At 39.2% G+C, this 19,589-nt stretch overlaps 1 protein-coding gene and 1 pseudogene across 3 annotated transcripts in view; one reads left to right on the top strand and one right to left on the bottom strand.

Moving 5' to 3' along the window:
* Positions 1–6,633: 6,633 nt before the first annotated feature.
* Positions 6,634–19,589, bottom strand: part of Ophn1 (oligophrenin 1) — a 370,997-nt gene continuing 358,041 nt past the window's right edge. For 2 of the 3 annotated variants that reach the window (XM_077106703.1, XM_077106705.1), the window contains 4 exons: positions 18,131–18,296; positions 16,133–16,183; positions 12,401–12,442; positions 6,635–11,193 (listed from right to left, as the gene is read on the bottom strand). In XM_077106703.1, coding sequence (XP_076962818.1) covers positions 12,409–12,442; positions 16,133–16,183; positions 18,131–18,296 — 251 coding nt within the window. In that variant the 3' untranslated portion in view covers positions 6,635–11,193; positions 12,401–12,408. Of the gene's footprint in view, positions 11,194–12,400; positions 12,443–16,132; positions 16,184–18,130; positions 18,297–19,589 lie in introns of all 3 variants that reach the window. The other variant, XM_077106704.1, reaches the window with a different exon arrangement.
* LOC143639282 (large ribosomal subunit protein eL43 pseudogene) lies at positions 17,196–17,472 on the top strand (annotated as a pseudogene).

Here is a 19,589-nt window from a genome sequence, read left to right as displayed (position 1 = left end):
TTGGAGGGCTGAAAGATAAAGTACATGATGCCTATGTCTGGTGTTGGATCCTCATGCCCATCCTCCCTCAATCCTTCCATGCAAATACATGTTGCTTGGTCAGCTATCTCTAGTATACCTTCCATTGTAACATCTGCAGATTGCTGCTGAAATGATATCAAGAAAGGGTACAATCATCTGGAATACCAAAACTAGGATATGGAAGCTGGACCTGAGCATTATAGCAATGCCTGGCTCAGAAATAAAAGGTGTATCTGGGTTTCAGAAATCAGCAATGGAAAAAAGGGGATCCATATCCACACTTCCTTGACACAGAAATTAGAAAAATATATGGCATGTATAAATGTGTAAAAGTGTATAGATTCCTTAGGGGTTCCTAGAAGTCTGGGAATGAGAGGGAAGAATGTGGTATACACTCCCAGCTTTATACATCTGTGTGGGTGGGGAAAAGCTGATGTTCACCTGGGAGATTTGGGCTGCACAGGTATACCCTCCATCATTATGGCTTAGGCACTGACTATTGCTCTGCCCAGCTAGGAAACATGGATTCCAGAATGGGATTTTTGTAACTTTATTCTTCTCCAAGACTCTGTCACAAGTTAATGCTTCTTACTGACTGACTGAAAATATGCTCAAACCCCCAACAGTTATGTTATGCTGTGAAAGTATAATGATTAATTTTGTGTCAATCTGATTATACAAAGTGGTGTCCAGGTTAAATATTATTTCTCAGGGTGTCTATGAAGTTGTTTCTCATTGAGATTGGCATTTGAATTACATTAAACTCAGTAAAGTAATACCCTCCCCAATGTGGATGGATATTATGTAATCTGTTGAAAGCCTGAATATGGCAAATAATGGAGGAAGGAGTAGTTCAACTCTTTCCATTCCTGCTTGATTACTTGAGCTAGTACATGTATCTTCTACTGCCCTTAGCACTCCTGGTTTTCAGGTCTTTCAGATAGCCTGAATTACACCACCAGCTTTCATGGTCTCCGTTTTGCAGAATCATGGGAATTATCAGTTTCTATCAATTCCTATAATAATTATCTCTTTCTCTCTCATCTATTAATGGTTCTGTTCTCTGGAAAACCCTAATGTACAAGAAGAAAAACACTGTTTTTGTTGTTGTACATAGCTGAAGTCAAATACCAACATCACCGTGTAATATCTATGTCATCTGAAGTAAGTTAGTTTACCTTGCAAAGCTTCAGTTACTTCATATCTACAATTTGTATAACACTAACTTTCCCAGTGCTTTTCTGAGGTTTAAATGAGAAATTCAAAGTAAGAGTGCCTAGCAGAAGTCTTTTACCTCCACCATTTTTTTTCTCTAAGCTAAAAATCAGCATCCTAAAGCTGTCACGGATTTGAAAATGTAAGTTAATATATTTCTAATCTGAATTAGAAATTCAAATCCCGTTCTTTCTACTAACTGAGCCACCATATCTCCTTCTCCTGGAGTCACACAGGCTTTGATTTATATAATAATTTTCTAGGTCTTAGATACTCTTCTGGAGCACTTTCCTAGAACCAATGATTACAGTCACGATAGTCACATGTAGGGATATCTTTCAGATTTCTATCAGAGATTTGTGTAATTTTTCCAGTATTTGACTATAAATTATCTTGAACAGGAGTACTTTTTCCAAATCTCACAAGGCTGAATATAATCCATAGGTGGTCTTATATTTCCGCTATCCCCAACCTGCTTCAGGCACTGGCCAAACCCTTATTTACTCTTATTGCTCTAATTACTCTTGTTGCTCTGTACTACACAGTACAATGAAACATTTATTTCCTAAACCTCAGTCCAACACTGTCTTTTGGGGTATTTGACTATTAAAAAGCCATAAATCCACCATGTGATTTTGAGCAGGTAATGATCTTTCTGGATCCATTCTCTTTATTTGTAAAATGAGACTAAAATGAGGAGGTTGGGAAACTCAAATAAGTCAATGCAACAAAATATATGTGATATGTAAGGCAGAAAATTATATATTTTTTTCATCCAATTACCATACTAACTCTAATACCTGGCACACTGGGAAGGCCCAGGGATTCAGGCCTCTCCTACTTCATGCTTGACACACAATTGATGCTCAACCATGATTGTTTTCTTTCTTTGGTCCTAGAGGACTCCACTTCCACTGCGGGTCATGTTTCAACCCCAAAGGCCTTGAATTGGAAAAGCATAAATAATACAAAAGCTCTGAATCTGATTGTCATATCTTGTTTACTTGTGATCAGGGCCAAGTTCCCTTCCCCTCTTTGTCATAGTGAGGTTGGTCTAACTACTTAGCTAACTATGCTTCTTTCCCAGAGCTCATTTAAATAAACTTTAGATCCATTTCCTAGGGCATTTTTTGATACCTTCCTCACTTCAAGGAAAATAATTTGATTTCTTGCTGTATATAAGTATGCCTGAGCCAGACAAGTGTTCAAGGTTAATTTCCAATTAAGTGTGAAATCAGTCAGAAGCATGATAGCGCTTCTTTCCTCTCTCCCCTCTAAGACCTATCCACCCCCTCACTGAATGTTGTTAAAGGAACAGCATAGTACAATTATAATAACAAGAGTGCAAAATTTTGGAGGATAGGGGAGTAATGGAGTGTGGGAGGCAGCTGCTTCCCAGAATAGTAGAATGATGCTCAGGGAGGGTGAAGACAACCAAGCTGCACTACCAGGAGTTAAATTATCATAAGAAGAAGGAGCCCTTATCAAACTTCAAGACACAGGAATCCTCCAGGTATCATTATTGGCTTATGCATATGGGAAGAATAGCTAGGCTTGAGTTATTGTCATGAAACTCATGATGATAGAATAAGAAAGGAGGAAACTAATCCACAGTTTAGGTAGGATGGTGTGTGTGGGGGGTTAGGATCATTATCCATGGACCAAGGGACATGACATTTTTCAATGAGTAGACTAACACCACAATAAGGAATGCAAGAATCAGGTGGTAAACAACATTCGAAGACCTTGTGTGGCAGCGTCGTGGGTGGATATACAGAAGATTCCATTCCTGGATAGCAACTGAGGCAGGTTCTACCACTTCCACTGCTATCACCACTACTTGTTAATATTAACTTAGCACTTATTAAGAGTCAATCATGGATGTTTGAGTGAAGAAACCTTCCCATATTGGTATAACTCCCAGGTGGCACAGTGGGAATAAAATGACATAATCTGTCTCTAGGTTCCCTTCTCTTAACCATGGAAATGCAGAAGAACATGAGGAATGAGGGCAAAAGTTATGATTTATGGAATGGGGCATAAATATATGTAAGAAAGGTACTCACATTCCTTGGGGGGAGGTAGAGGCCAGGGTCTGATTGGCAGGAGGAGCAAAAGAGAAACCAAGTCTCTATTAAAGTCCCTGTAAATCTCAGTCCCAGAAGGGAGACATAACCCTGAATCACACAGGCTTGTAGTAGGGAGAAGAAAGAGGTGAGGAGCAGTCAAGACTGAAGTTGTCTATACCCAACTTACATGGTTCTGAGAATTACCAGAAGATGGTACCTGCATGCACCAGGGGACCTAGGTGAGAGTAGTTGAAGAAGCAGAAACCAGAGGTATAAACTTGGGGCTGACAATACTAGCAGAAAGCCAGTTACCACAAGCCTGTCAAAAGATTTGGAAGAGCAGGCATAGAGGAGGCCACTGTCCTCTTTTTCATTCTTACTTCAAGGTACTATTTTGGGGAATTCTGAGGGCCTGGGTTTTCAGAATTCACAAATTTTCCTGAGAAAGTGGTAGAACTTGAATGAACACATCTATAGTTTCTATCTGGAATGTCCTTCCAAAGTTCCATGTGGCAAGTCTTGGTCCTGGTGTGGTGCTCTTGGAAGGTGGTAGAGACTTTCAGAGGTAGGGCCTACTTGGAGATCTTCAGGTCATTGGGGATGTGCCCTTGAAGAGGATAGTAGTATCACAGCCTCTTCCTCTCCATCTCTCCTGGGCTTCCTGACCATGAGTTATGCAGTTTTGCTCTACCATGTACTCTTGCCATGATGTGTTGCCTCCCCCAAGCAACAGGGCCAAACTACAATCTCCAAAACTCTAAGATAAAATAAACAGTTTGTCTTTATAAGTTGATTAGGTATTTCTTATAGTAAAAGCAAGCTAACATATGTACCAAAATAGGGAGATCCCATATTTCATGGGAGACCCCCAAGCAGAGCTACCTTTCTGAAGCATGCATTCCTGGGGTTATGATGTCTTTAAATCTCTAAATTTAACAGAAGCCTTCAGGAAAACTATCTGTGATGATTTGTGCTGCCAGAATATGGACACTAATGAGAAGCTTAGAGGATGAAAGCTTTAAGGAAATTTGAAATTAAATGGGCTCAATCTCTTCTCTAGGGGAATTTCCCCATACTGGCGGATTAGGATTTTCCCAGGAAGTTAGGTAAGAAAATAGTTGGAATTTGAGTTCTGAAGTCACCATTTCCTGATTGTGGGAGCTTGGGCAAATGATGTAAAATTCTTTGTCTCAGTATTCTGCCTTATAACGTGGCTAATGCCAGGACCTAACTCATAGGAATGTTATTAGAACAAAATCCGTAAACCAATAAAAAGAGCTTAGAAATATATTTGTCATGTAGTACACATGTCCTATGGCTGAATACATACATTTCTCATCTTGGACCTTTGGGGAAACCACTTCTGCTGAACCTCCCCCCCCCCCCGAGACCTGGATAGAATGAGACAAGTGGCAGGTCACCAGCACCAAAGTGCCACCTAGGAATACCATCTTCTCCCAAAGAGTTACACTTGTACTTCTGCTACCACTGTTTTGGGGGAATTCTGAGGGTGAGTGTTCCCTTTCTTTGGAATACTGCTCTGTTGCTCTTTCCTTATGAGAGAAGAGAGAGGTTGAAATACCCTGGGGTTTCTAACTACCCAGGTAGGTAGCATGTGAGTGGTCATTTTTTCTTCTCCAGGATTTAGTTGACAACTATGTGTCTTCATATGAAGATCCAGAACTTCTATAGGCGGGTACTTCATGGCTGTTATAAACATCCATTATGGCCCACAAGATACTTCCATGCCTTAAACTCCAGGACTGTGATTATATCGCAAAAGGGATGTTGAAGATGTGATTAAGGTTAGTATTGACTTCAATATGTGGAGCCAATCCTGCATTATTTGAATGACCCAAAGGAAATTATCCCAGATATGGAATAAACACTAAACAGGAGAGGCAGAAGAGGAAGTCTTTGAAATGCAGAAATGGAATCAAAAGAATTTGACATGTTGTTATTGACTTAAAGATGGAAGGAACCATCATCCAAAACATGAGAACCTCAGTCCTACAACAAGAAGGAATTTAATTATGCCAACAACCCTTTAAGAGAACCCTGAACCTCATATGACAACCACAGGCTTATCATATAATATTTTCATTTAAACTCAGTGAGAACCTAAGCAGTGAATCCAGCAAACTTCTGACCAACAGAAACTGTTAGGTAACACACAGATGTTGTCCTAAGCTGCTAAACTGATGATAATCTGTTTTAGTAGCAGCAATAGAAGACTAATGCAATGCTGCTGGGCTTCTACTTTTGCATATGTTAAGCAAGGGCAAAATACCTTCCCACCTTATGGGGCTGCTATGAGAACAAAATGATGTAAGGGAACTAAAAGTGCTCCACAAAGTTTCAAGTCATACAGCTGTTATATGCTCCAACAGGATAAAATCAATCAATGTTTTGAAGCAACTCGATTGATGGAATTAATACTTAGAGCACATAACATTTCCCAGGAGAAGAGCTGTGGGTTTTCAGGGCTGCTTCTCCTTCCTAGAGGACTAGTACAGCCTAGAAGAAATCACACACTTAAGTTCCACTCTATTTCCTACCTATATGACCTAGGACATGCTATGTCATCTGAGTTTTAATAAAATGAGGATAATTATCCTTGCTCTGACTAGATGATAAGGCTGTGTGAGGCTCTAATGAAGTAATGAGCATGAACATGTAATGGAGGCAAAGCTCCCACCAGATATAAAGCCTATCTGTCCTACCTCATGTGTACTCTTGCTGTTGAAAGAAATGCTGAAAGGTTTGAAAGAACCTTGTGCTGGTACCATGAGCAGTTTAATTGAAGTAATACCCCTCCTAAATCCTTGCAGTTTCCATTAATGTTGCTTTACTATGACTCTGAAATTTACCCCTTCTTATATAAACTGAAGATACTAAAGTAGTAGTCTCTTTTCATTACAATGAAGGCTTTGGTAGAATCCAAACCCAAGAATAACAGAATATCAAAGCTGAAAAGGTGCTATAAGATCACCTTGTTTAAAGGCAACAAGGCCTAAAAGGGAGAGGGATTTGCTCAGCATTCTAGAGAGGCAGTGACAAAGCTGAGTCCCTTAGGGCTCATGAAATGAATTTTTTCCAACTGCCCCTTGTTGCCTTTCCACTGCCTCCATTGCTCAGAGTTTGAAGGCCAGGTAACTTTTTTAGTTTTCTTATTCACGATGCTGATTTCACTATTTGAGGTGGAGAAACTTCATTCATTTGTCACCAAAGCTCAAGGTCATGGGCAAAGCAAAACAAGAAGCAGATAGCTATTGACTCAATTTTTGTAATCATTCCCAACACATCAAATCAGCCTCATTCAGGCTTCTCAAACTTTTACATAGGAATCTCTTGGGAATCTTGTTAAAATACAGATCCAGATGTCTGGGTAGGCCCACAGAGTCTTCATTTCTAACAAGTTCCCAGGTAATGTTGATGTTGAGAATGCTGGGTCATGTTATGAGTATCAAGACTTACCTTATGTTTTCAGCAGTCCTATTTCTAAGTATCTTCTCTATTTACCATGGAGATTCATCTTCTCTAATACTGGGGGCAGTGAGGTATATTAGAAGTAGAACGCACTCTGTAACTTCTAGTCCTGGGTTTTTATTTTTTAAATCAGTCACTAGTGTGTGATCTTGAGCAAATCATTTCTCATCTCCCTGAGCTTCAAGTTCCTTATCTATAAAAATGGTACCATCAGCTATCACATAGGGATGTTGTGAGGCCTAAGGGAATGAGAAGGCCACAGTGCAGAGTAGAAAGTACATTAAGACTCATAGGACTAAAATAATTCTGTGCCTAAGTTTCCTAGGTTTGTAGAAAACAACACAAACAGTAGATAGTGGCTGTACCATCATGCTTAATATGTTCACAAATTGTATTCATGATGAAACTGTAGATGGAAACCATTTGTACTAGACAGTCTGCATGTTTTATTGAAAGTCACATGAATGGGCCCCAGAATCTCATTTTTTTTCTGATTTCACACATATATTTCACATAGGTGATCTTTTGAATCCTCTATTAATGTCCTTGGCATCAAGTGTTTCATTTCCTTATGAAAATGAAAGCTTTTCTTCACTGAAAATATCTCCTTCAAGTTATCTTGCATCTCTGCATATTCATTGTTTCTGAAGCTTTTTCTGGGCTTCTAATGTGTCAAGGCCACTTGTCTGCAGCTACTTTAATAGTAGCATCATTGATCTACATTTTCTCACAAGCAATTTTTAATAGTTACAGAACTACTCCCTCTATTACGTTATTTGTTCTAGTTATTATAGCATCAAGGAACTTCTTGAAAAGGGAAGGTCATTTCCCCATGATAGCCAATTATTTAGATATGACAGTATTTTATTATTGAAATTGGATGCTTAGTTTTGCTCCTCAGTGGCTGAACATACCCCTATGCACTTTTTTAACTTCAAAAATAAAAATTCAATATTTTTTGAAACCATCTCCTGATGTTTATTGTTACCACAGAAAAACTGCATAGGGTTTTGACCCCATGGCATGAAGTAACACAGAGCACAGAGACCTTTCCTGCTTCTTAAACTGCATGTATGCATGCCACAAGTTCTTTGATTGAAACTGGACATGCTACAACATTGGCGAAGTATCAGCAAAGTACATAGACATACAAAAGGATCTTTTCCCTTTGAAAAATAGCTAGGCCAAGGACTTACCAACTATCAACTAAAATTAAATCTTTTACTTCACAAGGTAAAACTAGATGATCCTTTAAAAATATTACCAAACAGATACTCTAGAGGTGAAGAGAAAGCCCAACTCAGAAATATCTTCCAGACTAATTTTCATTTCCCTGTAAAGTGGACTTAACTCCCCTTCCTCCATCAAATGCTTACCTTTTAATATTTTGTTAGGCAGGCAAGAGTCAACAATCATGCCAGTTCCAGTAATGTGACCTCTGTTTAAACACCTAACTCAGTGTGACAAAAAGTAAAATATATATATATATATATATATATATATATATATATATATATATATATATATATATATATATCATGGGGTAGAGTCATAGAGGCCTGGATTCAAATCACAGTTTCTGTTATTTACTATAATCTATATGCCCTTGAGCTGTTTACTTCAGCCCACTGGGCTATACTTCCTTTATCTTTAAAATGAGATGAATACTTGCATGACTGTTTTAAGGATGAAATGAGATAATATACATGAAGCACCTAGTACTTAGTAGGTGTTTAATAACTGTTAGCTCCTTTGTTATCACTGCCAGTTCAAGACTTACAGCTCATCCATTGCCAGTTTCTCTAACCTACTGGCTAAGGTACACTGATTATTTCCTATAGCTGCCACTTTGTGATTATTTCCTTTATCCCACTGCCTCTTCTAAAAGACCATCAAGCTTAGGCCAAGCCAATCTCATTCCATGATAGCATGCCTCGTCAGAGTCTTATGCTCTTTAAATCAGAGTACCAGGAGGAGCAATGTGGTTCATTCTTTGGGGATAGCTTAGAACAAGGCCAAAACAACTTCAGCCATTATTCCTCCAATAAGACTGATGGTACCTGTCCTTCATGTTAGGATCTAGGTCTGTGTCCCAGGCAACACAGCAATCTCACTACCAAGTTTCTGGATATTTCTTCCACTGGGATTGCCATACATTTCTCTGCTTCTCAATAATCTCCCAATTTCATCATGGTGGTTGTGGTATTTTCTACCCAAGAAAACTAGAGTCAAACCATCTCTCTACCATCCTCCCTGGTTCTGAGGTTCCATTGGCCACTGGTTCCATGATCAAATTCTGCACACCTGCCTGTTTTAGTCAATCATGTAACAGGACAGAGCAAGAACCCAGGTCTCTGAGACCAGGGCTCAATAAGAGACCAGCAAGTCTCAGAGATTTTCTTTGTGGCTAAGCAGCGGGTGAAATGATAACTTTCTTGCTCCTGGTTCCTTAGCAATGTGGCCTTCAAAACTGGGTAGGGTGGAAAGAGTCACCTGAACATGTTTGATTTAGAATGGCATCAAGATTCTACTCAATAACTTTGACCAAAGATCTTAATATATTTAGCTTACATGTTCCTTACTCACCAATAAACCATGCTTGGAGTTCAGTCTTAAAAGTGACTTTTGCCATTTAGTAACACCATCCCAAAGATATCTCAGATTTGGTTGGGATTGGGCATATGTATGTTTTTTTTTTTTTCTCTCTCTCTCTCTCCATATCTATGCTTTTCTCTAAGTACTACAATCAGTGTACTAGTGGGCTCATGTTAGAAGAGTGCAAGCGGGAAAGCCCTTCCTCCCATACTGGGCCATGTTATAGTCACATGGACCTTAAAGACAGGATATGGCCCCAGCATCTGCCTGGGAACACTGACACTCTTTCAGAAGATTTCTTTCAACAAACAGGATTCGGGAATATCTATTTCTTAGCTTTCTGATCCACTACATTGATTTAATTCCCTTCCAGTGATTGAGATGATCAATGAAGGGGATCAGGGGATTGTTTTTTGAAGTTTTCCCCTTGGTGGTAAATGTGAGGTCAATAAAAAAGGTAAAAGGCCAACCCCCAAACTGATGGTCATTAAAGCCACCAACCCTAAGGCCCCTGGTTAGAAAAGTGTGGTGTAATAGAACTCCACATACCAGCTCAGGGACCTGGGATCTTGTTCTGCTGTGGTCACTAACTTGCTCTGCCAGTAAAACTAGGCTGTTAGACTAAATGCTTTTGAGAACCTCTTCTAATCAAATGATTTATGGACTGTAAAATGAGTCTTTTATCTCATGAGGTGTGGTTCTTAATGTTTTTTGGGTCATAGGCCCATTTTAAATTAGTAAAATATTATGGACTATCTGCCCAGATAAGGCAAATTGTCATGGAATCATGCATAACATCTCAGGGGCATCATGGAGTTCCTGAATCCATGGACACTTGATAAAAAATTGCTTTTCAGGAGATAAAATAGCTTATCAGCAGAAGGCAAACTTGAAGCAACAGCAATAACTACGTGGCTTCCCTCCATCTTAACAATTTTTCCTAACATTTGACTCAAGAATGGAGCTCCAATATGACAAACACAATATGCCTTTTTTAAAGAAATATTTTCAGTTTGGAGTAGTTTTGTTTGTTTTTCACTTTTTCTTGTTTGCTTGGAAAGGAAGCTTTCAGGTGAAAACAGGAAGGATAATCCAAATAGACCTAGGCTTTGACATGCAAAACATGCTTTGCAGATTTGTCCTAAGTGGCTGTAGGCAAGAGCAGGAAGGCCCCCTTCCTAAGTCCATGCAGGGTGTTAGCACTGTGAGGGGCATAACCCATGCTGTCTGGTCCCACAGCAGACAGGCTCTTAGCAACATATTGCAATGCCAGAGCACCAACCTGGCACCAGTGCCCATATCCTCAGTAAGAGACATGTTAACATTCTCCAATATTCAGCAAACATTCCTACTCCCCTTCAGCCAAGGTAAGCAATGACCCCAAATCAAGTTGCCTTTAGTTCAGAGCAAGACTCCAAGGCCAGTCTTTAGCCCCCAATTTTGAGAGTTCGACAGCCTTTTGAGGAAGCAGGAAGTTCAGAGAAGAGTTGAAAACTAGGCTCTCTTCTTCGACTCAGGTCAGTGGATATCTTGGTTTTGGCAGAGTCTGGGGCTTGAGGGAATCCAGACATTCACAGTGTTACAGGAGCTTAATACAGACCTTCTGAGGGGATGAAGACAGAATACAAAGGAGAAATAAACATGTGTCTAGGACATGTGCCCCTTATTTTTGGCTTCCCATGAGCCTGAAGGTGCAGGGCCAAGAAGGAGCTGCTCTTCAGCACAAAATGTCTCAGGACACAAGGCTTTGAAGTAGACCCTTTCAGGACCTGGAAAGGATCCCTGAGGCCAAGGATTTTAAAACCTGAAAGAAAAAGAAGAAAAGGAATTAGCTAGGACTTGTTACACACTTAACAGCCACTGGGCAGTGGAGCCTGCTAGGTAAGTAGCAAAGCCTATGACTGGTAGCTAATCTTCTGAGAAACAGAGGCTGGCTGGGAAAAGGCCATTAGGGCTCAGATCCCACAGAACAGACCTACAGTGGAATAGTAATCAGGTCTGGAGACTTTGTGCCTTCCAACTTTAATTTCCCAAAGGTGTACTTGGGAAAGCAAAAGTCTGATACTAGAACTTCTGAGATTACCCCCACCTGTATGGCCTTCAGTATCTTCAAACTTCCTTTTACTGGGGCGTCACCTTTATGTTGGCTGATAAGGAGAAGTTTATCAACCTATGGACCTCTGAGGACTGATAGTGATAGGAAGACAAGGAAGGCTAAGGAGCATATGACAAGCTAAGCTCCAGATACTTGGATATCATTTATGTGTATATTGGTTCATGTCATGCCAGAAATCTGATAGTTAAGCATCTGGAACTCCTAGGTAGAGAAAAGCATTTCCTGACCTCCAAGATGCTTTTGACCTTAGTAAGTCACTTATCTCCTCTGAACTTCAATTCCTTTATTTGTTGAGTCAGAACACATATTATCCTATCTACTTCTGGCATCTGGTTTGGATTGAATGAGATAATGGATATGAAAGTGTTTTGTGCTAGACAAACACAAAAGACTAAGGATAAAAGTTCGGGTAGGTATGACTGAAATAGTAATTTGGTCTGAAGAAATGAAGTCCCTGTACAGATACTAAGGTAGCCTCTTGGAACCGTCTACAATACCCAAAGGAGGTTATTTGCTTCCTTCTTGATCCAAAGAATGTGAAAGTTACAAAGGTTCCAACTTATCATTTTATAGACTGGGAAACTGAGACTCTGAAAAGGAAATGTACTTGCCCCAAATGTTATAGCTAGGACTCATAATGAATTTAGTTCAAAGGCAACCTGTACAACTATACTACCGTCTGACTGGAGGAGAAAGAAAGGAAAGGAGAAAGTAATTTAAAATCACACAAAACCTCTGAATTAAAAAGCACTAAGTTCAAGGGTCATGCAATTTAGGGTAATGAACTGAAGCATAAAAGTGAGTCCCCATCTTCTAAATCTGGTGTATTAGCTCTTAAAGACTCCATAATCAGGGTCTTTGTAAAGGTTCTGTAGTCAGGGTGGAGACAACATACCTGTGGCCTCAACTCTCATCTCCAGGAAGTCTGCCTTGAGAACTGTGAACAAAGAAGAAATAAAGTTCACTAAGACTCTAGAAATCAGGATGACATAGGCAAAGCAAGGAGATGAGGGATACTTCCAGACCAAGGCCAAACAGGTCATCTGAAAAATGGGAAAATGATTCTGTCCGGATATCTTAAAGCTTCTCTGGAATGTTAAGAGAGCACAGTCTCCTAATACAAAGACATTATTCAGGTAGCAGAACAATCCTTTGTGTATCTGTGTCAGGGCATGTAAAAATGTAAAAATGTATCATCTTTTATCTTGAAGACTAAACCGACCTTGCCCAGACTCTTAATGTGTTCAGATCAATCCTAAATTATCATTGCTTGGGGACAACTGGGAATTATAAAAAATCCGATAGAACCAATTCCCCTATAATGTGAGCAGTGCATCCCACACAACAGCTGGTCCTCTTCTGTTTTTCTCGTAACTGTTTATAACTATTGCCTGAATGATCTCATTCCCATTCATGGTTTCAATTACTACCAATTTTTGGGACACTTTCCTCAAAGTGCTACTATTCATATTGTAGTATATGTGGATGATCCATACTGAAGCTATATGGTGTCAGTTCTCAATAGTTCTATTCCTCCATGTATCTATGCCCTGCCACAACTATTAGCCTAAGGCTGCAGTTACCCAGTGGATCTGTACCAGGATTTCCCCTGAGTGTCTTCAAAATAACCATCTATAATTGAGCACAAAATCTTTCTCAAAAAATCTACTCCTTGATGATTCTTGAATCATCTACTTAATTACTCAAGTCTACTATTCCCTCTCAAGTTTTCTGCAACATCCCACATTTGAAAAGTCAGCAGTGTCTTACTGAGCCTGCCACAAGTCTGTCCCTTCTATTCCAATGCAATAGGTAATGCCATAGGCCAGGACTTTCATCAAATCCTGCCAAGATGATTAGTCTCCTAATGGGTCTCCCAACCTCCAGTCTCTATACTATTATCTATCTTCCCCATTATCATTATGGTGATCTTCTCACAACTCAGCTCAGAATATGAATTGTCATGCTTAAGTATCTTCCATGACCCTCCTCCAATGGACTATAGTGTAAAGACTAAATACTTTAATATGTCATATAAGACCTTCATGTTCTAGCCCCAAGTCATGTTTCCAATCTCACCTATAGTTCCTCTTTTTACTCCCACATTCTCTCCAAAGTGAAACAATAATCTCTTCTGAACCTGTATTATATAAAGATGGTCTGCCTCCCTATAATATCCTCTCTTGAAGTCTTCACTTCCTCTTCTTTTTTTTGAACCCAGGGCCTTGAGGATGCTAGGTAGACACTCTACCACTGAGTTACACCCTAGCCCCTCACTTCTCTTCTTGATTACCCTCTACTCATTTTCTTTTCAGTTATTTTTCTAAAATTGCTATAGAATGGAAAGAAATGAGGGAGAGTGTCATTCAAATAGCAGGATACAGTTAGTTATGCAAATGGGAAGCATTACAAATGAGGGAAGAGTTTGGCCACAGTGACCATGGATAGGATTGACTGTGTGACTAGTCCAAGGATCTTGCTCAGAGGCTGGCATTTGTATTTAGTAATGCAAGTGATGGTTTTGAGGTGGGGGTCTAGACGGAATGGATGCTTCCCTATTTGGATACTGAGTGGGAGGAACCAGTGGGATATGGGGGCTCATGACATACTGGAGAGCAGGTATCCACATTGTTCTTATTTATACTCCTTCCAAAATGGAATCTGGGGATAAAGACCAAAATTAAGTCTAGGTTCTTGAAGGGTGAATATAGGATAGATAAAGTAGTACAGTGTCCTGAAGGGCCTGATTTGGTCACAGCCCACTTGAGTTATAGTTGCTCTAAGGCTTCCCTGAGCACTGGCTGACAAAGCCCACCCAATTGGCAATGTTATCAGACTTGTACACACTCAACACTAGTTTGTCTATTGCTTCCCTATTGAAAGTCTGCCTGCCCTGAAGATTCTATTGAATTTTGTTCATGCCTCTCACATATTCCCTTCTCAAAGCCTTGGTTCCCATCTAGAGATGCAGTTCAATCCCATAACATTTTTCTGTACATTTTTACTTATCCTTCAAGCTCCAGCTTAGATAATCATCACTTCTAAAAAAGTTTTTCATTTAGACATTCCCATTGTATTCTGTTCATTCCAGTTTACATTGTTCAAATTCCTTGGTATGTATTTCTTAAAAGGCTTTCCCTGGGAGGGGGGGTTGACCAGGAAATTGTCTTGCTGGAGGGGTACATCATTAAGAATATTAGGCATGCCCATTCTTTCTTGCTTCTTTATCTCTTATTTCTTTTCATTTTTTTTTCATTCTCAAGGCAAGCCTTTTTGAAAACCTCCATGGTAAAACCTTTCATCTTCATGCTATTTGTAAAAGAAATCTGGGGCCTTGACCTAACTTTCATCTGCTATGGTAGAACAAATGGAAAATCATGTCTAAGGAGAATTTGGCTCACAGTACTAGGGTTTCTTATGCAGAACCAGGTCTTGGTTAGTCTAGATCTACAGTTTTGACTAGAGGATGTCTAACCTATCCCAAGCTGAATTTCTGGAAAAGGTGAATTATTTTGCTTTTGATTTACCACCTAGAAGAGTAACAACACTTCCATTACATTTTAGGGAGTACAATTTAAAACTCTCTCAATAACAACATGGAACAACTCACAGAAAATACCTTAAAAGCTAAGCAATCATTTAACCAGGTTCTAGTCCAAAGGGCCCCAAATGCCCAGGGATTGATCAGTTTGTTCCAGAACTTGAGAAGTTTTAAACACAAATGGAAGGAATGGAAGGAGGGAGTCAGAAAATAAGAAAATAAGGAAGGAAGGAAGGAAGGAAGGAAGGAAGGAAGGAAGGAAGGAAGGAAGGAAGGAAGGAAGGAAAGAAAGAAGGAAGGAAGGAAAGAAGGGAGGGAGGGAGGGAGGGAGGAAGGGGGAGGAAGGTAGGAGAGAAATGAAGAAAATTAAAAAACCAAACAGACAAAAACCAGATCTCTAGTCTGTACTCCTAGAAATTCTGCTTTAGCAGGTCTAGAATAGAAGCCAGGAATCCTTGATTTTTTTCCCTCCAGTTTTTGCAGGTGATTTAGATATGCACTAAGTTTGAGAACCATTATCTGAGGCTACTATTTACCTTTGAAATGGGAGCCATGCTTATTCTAAGGCTATTTAAGGTAGAGTACTATACTCTACATGTTCCTATCAGTTGCCCTTTGAGAATTTAACAGTGTCTAGATAAGTAAAACAAACAAACAAAAAGAAGATCTACATTGGGTATGAGCTTCTGCAGTATAGTCTGGTGTGTATGCATGAGAGTGTGTGTGTGTGTATGCACATATTTGTGAGAGAGAAAGAAAGTGGAAGGAAGAGATATCTTATATGAGAGACATAGGGAAAGAAAAACAGATAAACAGGACAGGGACATAAAGAAAGAAACATAGAGGAAAGACAAAGAGTAACAGAAAGAGACAGAATGAGAGATACTAAGTGAGAAAAAGCATGAGAGACAGACAAAAACAGAGATATAAGTGAGAGAAAGAGATGAAAATACAAAGTTGCAGGAAAGAGAGAGTATTCTATAGAGAAAGAGAACAAAAGAAGGTAAGAGCAAGAACCCATGGGATGTTCATAATGCATTTATTAAAAAATGATTTGGTTTCTCTTCTGTCCCTTTTGTCTCTTACCTTCCTGTTTTCCGGGAAGCTGTTTCAAAGAACCGGGTCCTGGAAGCCACCCTGCAAACAGAAGTCAATTAAGTCCCATGAGTTGTTCTGGAATACATGTGAAAACCAATGACCAATGAAAAGGACAAAAGACTGAACTAGATAGGCAGCCAATGCAAGGCCTTGCCTTTGCCAGCAATGGGCCTGGGTCTCAGGAGAAACCCAAATATCAGAATGTGTAATGGCCAAGCTGAGTGTAGTAGTATATGCCTATTATCCAAGCAACTAGGGAGGCTGAGGCAAGAGGATAACAGTTCAAAGCCAACCTCAGCAACTCAGAGGGTCACTAAGCAACTCAGTGAGACTGTGTCTCTAAATAAAATACAAAAAGGGCTGGGAATGTCACCCAGTGGTTAAGTGCCCCTGGGTTCAATCCCCATTACAAAAAAAAAAAAAAAAGAAGATAGAAAAAAAGGAAAAAAAAGTTATGTATAATGGCCCTGAGCCCAGAGGCACCTGAAAAACCACAGATGAACCCATTTGCTCCCTGTGGGTCCAAAATGGTCTAACTTTGTTGCCCACTTCAGCTTTTCTTGGGGAAAATATGTGAAATTAAATATGTAAAATTACTCTTGGGTTTCAAAGTATAATTTTTGGCATTTGGTAAATATATGTAGCTAATTATCTGGAACAGTGGAGGTTTTGCTCTTCTTTCCCCAATTTTACAATTATGGAAAGCAAGTGATACAAGAAAAAGGAAGGTCAGGAGGTAGTATTGCTGAAAGAAGTCCCAGTAGCTGGCTGAAGACCAGCCAGGCTAGTCCCTGAGTGCTGCTGTGGTCCCATTCTGGCTGCTCCTTCCCTGGTTCCGTGGCTTACAGCCCAGCTTCATGAAAGCCTGCTGGATGTCAGCTCAGCTCCTACCCTGTAAGAGGCTCTCTGGAGAACCTGAGTCATTTTGGAGGACTTTGAAAGTTTTTTTTTTTTTAATGTGTTCATTAAATTACTTTTAAAGCCAGTAGCAATAACAAGAAAATAAGAAAGTAAGTTCCATTTTCTGGGCTAGAGCCTAAGTCACGGCAATATGGCTGAACACACTAAGAAGGTTGGAATCATTGGGACCTGCTATGGTGCCTCCATCTTGAAAATGGTGAAGAAAATTAAAATTAGCCAGCATGCCAAGTACACTTGCTCCTTCTGTGGCAAAAACAAGATAAAGAGACGGGCTGTGGGGATCTGGTACTGTGGTTCCTGCATGAAAACAGAGGCTGGTGGTGCCTGGACCTACGACATATGACACCACTTCTGCCATCACAGTCAAGTCTGCAATCAGAAGGCTGAAGGAATTGAAAGACCAGTAGAAGTTCTACCATTTGAGACATCCCTAGGTTATAATAAATGGGTTAATTTATATAACAAAATTGTGGTTTATTTTTATTATATTATAAGATGTTCTTATGTACATTGCATTAATATTGTCCTTTCAAAAGAGATTTATAAATTGGAGCCCTTCTAATTTGAATTGGAAAAGTTTTCTGAGATGGATTATTGTAATTCATTTTTTTTGTTGTTTTATTTTTCTAGTAGTCAGATGATAATAGCTTTTTTTAAATAACTGTTCAACTTCTCAGAAATACACTGACATATTGTGCAAAATTTGTTTTAAAGCTAAAATACACAAAAGATACACATCAATTGCCAAAAAAAGAAAGAAAGTAAGTTCCAAAGCCATGTGGGTTAAAATCAGAAAGTGATTTTATCACACTACATAGATCAGGGCAGCTAAGAAAAATGAGTCTTCTGATAGATACTAAGAATCAAAGTCTTCATCCGTAGGAAAATCTCAGCTTTGAGTGCTGAATGGAATACTTCAAAAAGGGCTGGCCTATATTCCCCCAGACTACAAAGTGAATGATGCCCCACAGTTGTGCATTATATACATTCCATATGTTGATCCTGAAAGCATTTCTGGTCACCTAAGATAGGCACTAGGTCAAACTGAGGAACAACCCTACTTACACGGATGATGGGATTTCCCCTGCGTTGCCAGCTACAATATCTGGCTTTGGTTCTGGCTTTTGGGGAGTAGCTGCCCGGCTGGGAGGGTCTGGGGGTCTCACTGGGGGACGGATGATTGTTGGCTTTTCTCCTGGAGGTCGCACTTTACTGACACTGTCAGTATCCCCTAGAAGAAAGAACAATACCAGAGACTTGAATAATTAGCCAAATGGAATACAACTCAGGAACAAGAACCCAATAATCAAGTTATGAAGCCATTTTCCTTGGTCTCCATTTCTTCTTCATCACCAAAATCTCTGTCCTTTTCTGCCAGCTGTCCCTTCAGAAAGTCTATGTTTGAACCCCAGATCCATAACTTAGTAAACCTTGGTTTTGTCATATAACTTCCTAAGTCTCTTTTTTCTCAAACATATAATCAAGATTAAGACTACATTATCTTACAGATGTATTGAGACAATTAAATTAGGTATTAATATGTTTAACAATGTTCGATAGTAAATTTCAATTTGACAAATTCATCATCACAGATATTCAGGTCTTTCCACTTAGGTCTTGATTATAATACTATCCTAAGTCACTTCTTACCTCTATTTCTCTAGCTTCCAGGTTGGTCAGTACATATTAAATATAAACACTTTCTTACAAAATGGTTCTGATAGGATTATGGTGAAATGAGAGCACTAATACATTGCTGGTGCCATTGTAACTAGTTTTATTTTGTCTAAATACTCATTAAGCATTCTAGAACAATGTGGATAGCTACAACATCATACATATGAGATAGTTTGGACTCATCGATCCAGTAATTCCACTTTGAGATACAGGCCCAAAAGAACTAATCCAAGACAAAAAGAAAAAACAATTGGCACAAACACATGTATCTTAACAGAAAAAAAGTCAGAGCCAACACCCAAAGCTAAGCAAACAATTTGATTCTTACAAGCATTTAACCAAACATATTATACATAAACTGACAAGGATTTGGACAAGCTCAAAACAAAAACATGCTTGTAAAATAATATCAAGTGACAAAAAATGTCCACAAAAAGTGCTCATGGATTGATGCAGACAATATTGAAGTAGACACACAATTATGCAAGGGTGTTAGTAGATCTTCTTATTTGATTAATTTTTGTGAGTAGATATTGATATTCAATTTTTTCTACTAAAATGTTCAAGGTAAATATAAAACACTAAATTGAATTCATATGCTACTGTTGTAAGGTTTACTTTATACTGTTTCCTCTCTATTTAACACCTTTCAAAAAGCTCAAAAATTCACAGGATAAATTTCAAAACCCTTAATGTAAATTCAGAGTCCTCCATAAGCCTAGTTTCAAATCACTGTCCCAAGGACAAACCCTGAACTTTAACTTTAATCACCAGCTCAACTAAAATCAAACTGGTCTCACCACCTTATCTGAGCAAGCCCTTGACTCTTACTTAAAGGTAAGATAAT

Source organism: Callospermophilus lateralis, chromosome X (assembly GCF_048772815.1).
Source record: "Callospermophilus lateralis isolate mCalLat2 chromosome X, mCalLat2.hap1, whole genome shotgun sequence".
Classification (NCBI taxonomy): Eukaryota; Metazoa; Chordata; class Mammalia; order Rodentia; family Sciuridae; genus Callospermophilus; species Callospermophilus lateralis.
Note: the sequence above shows the minus strand (reverse complement) of the source record. Positions and strands in the feature narration are given on the sequence as shown.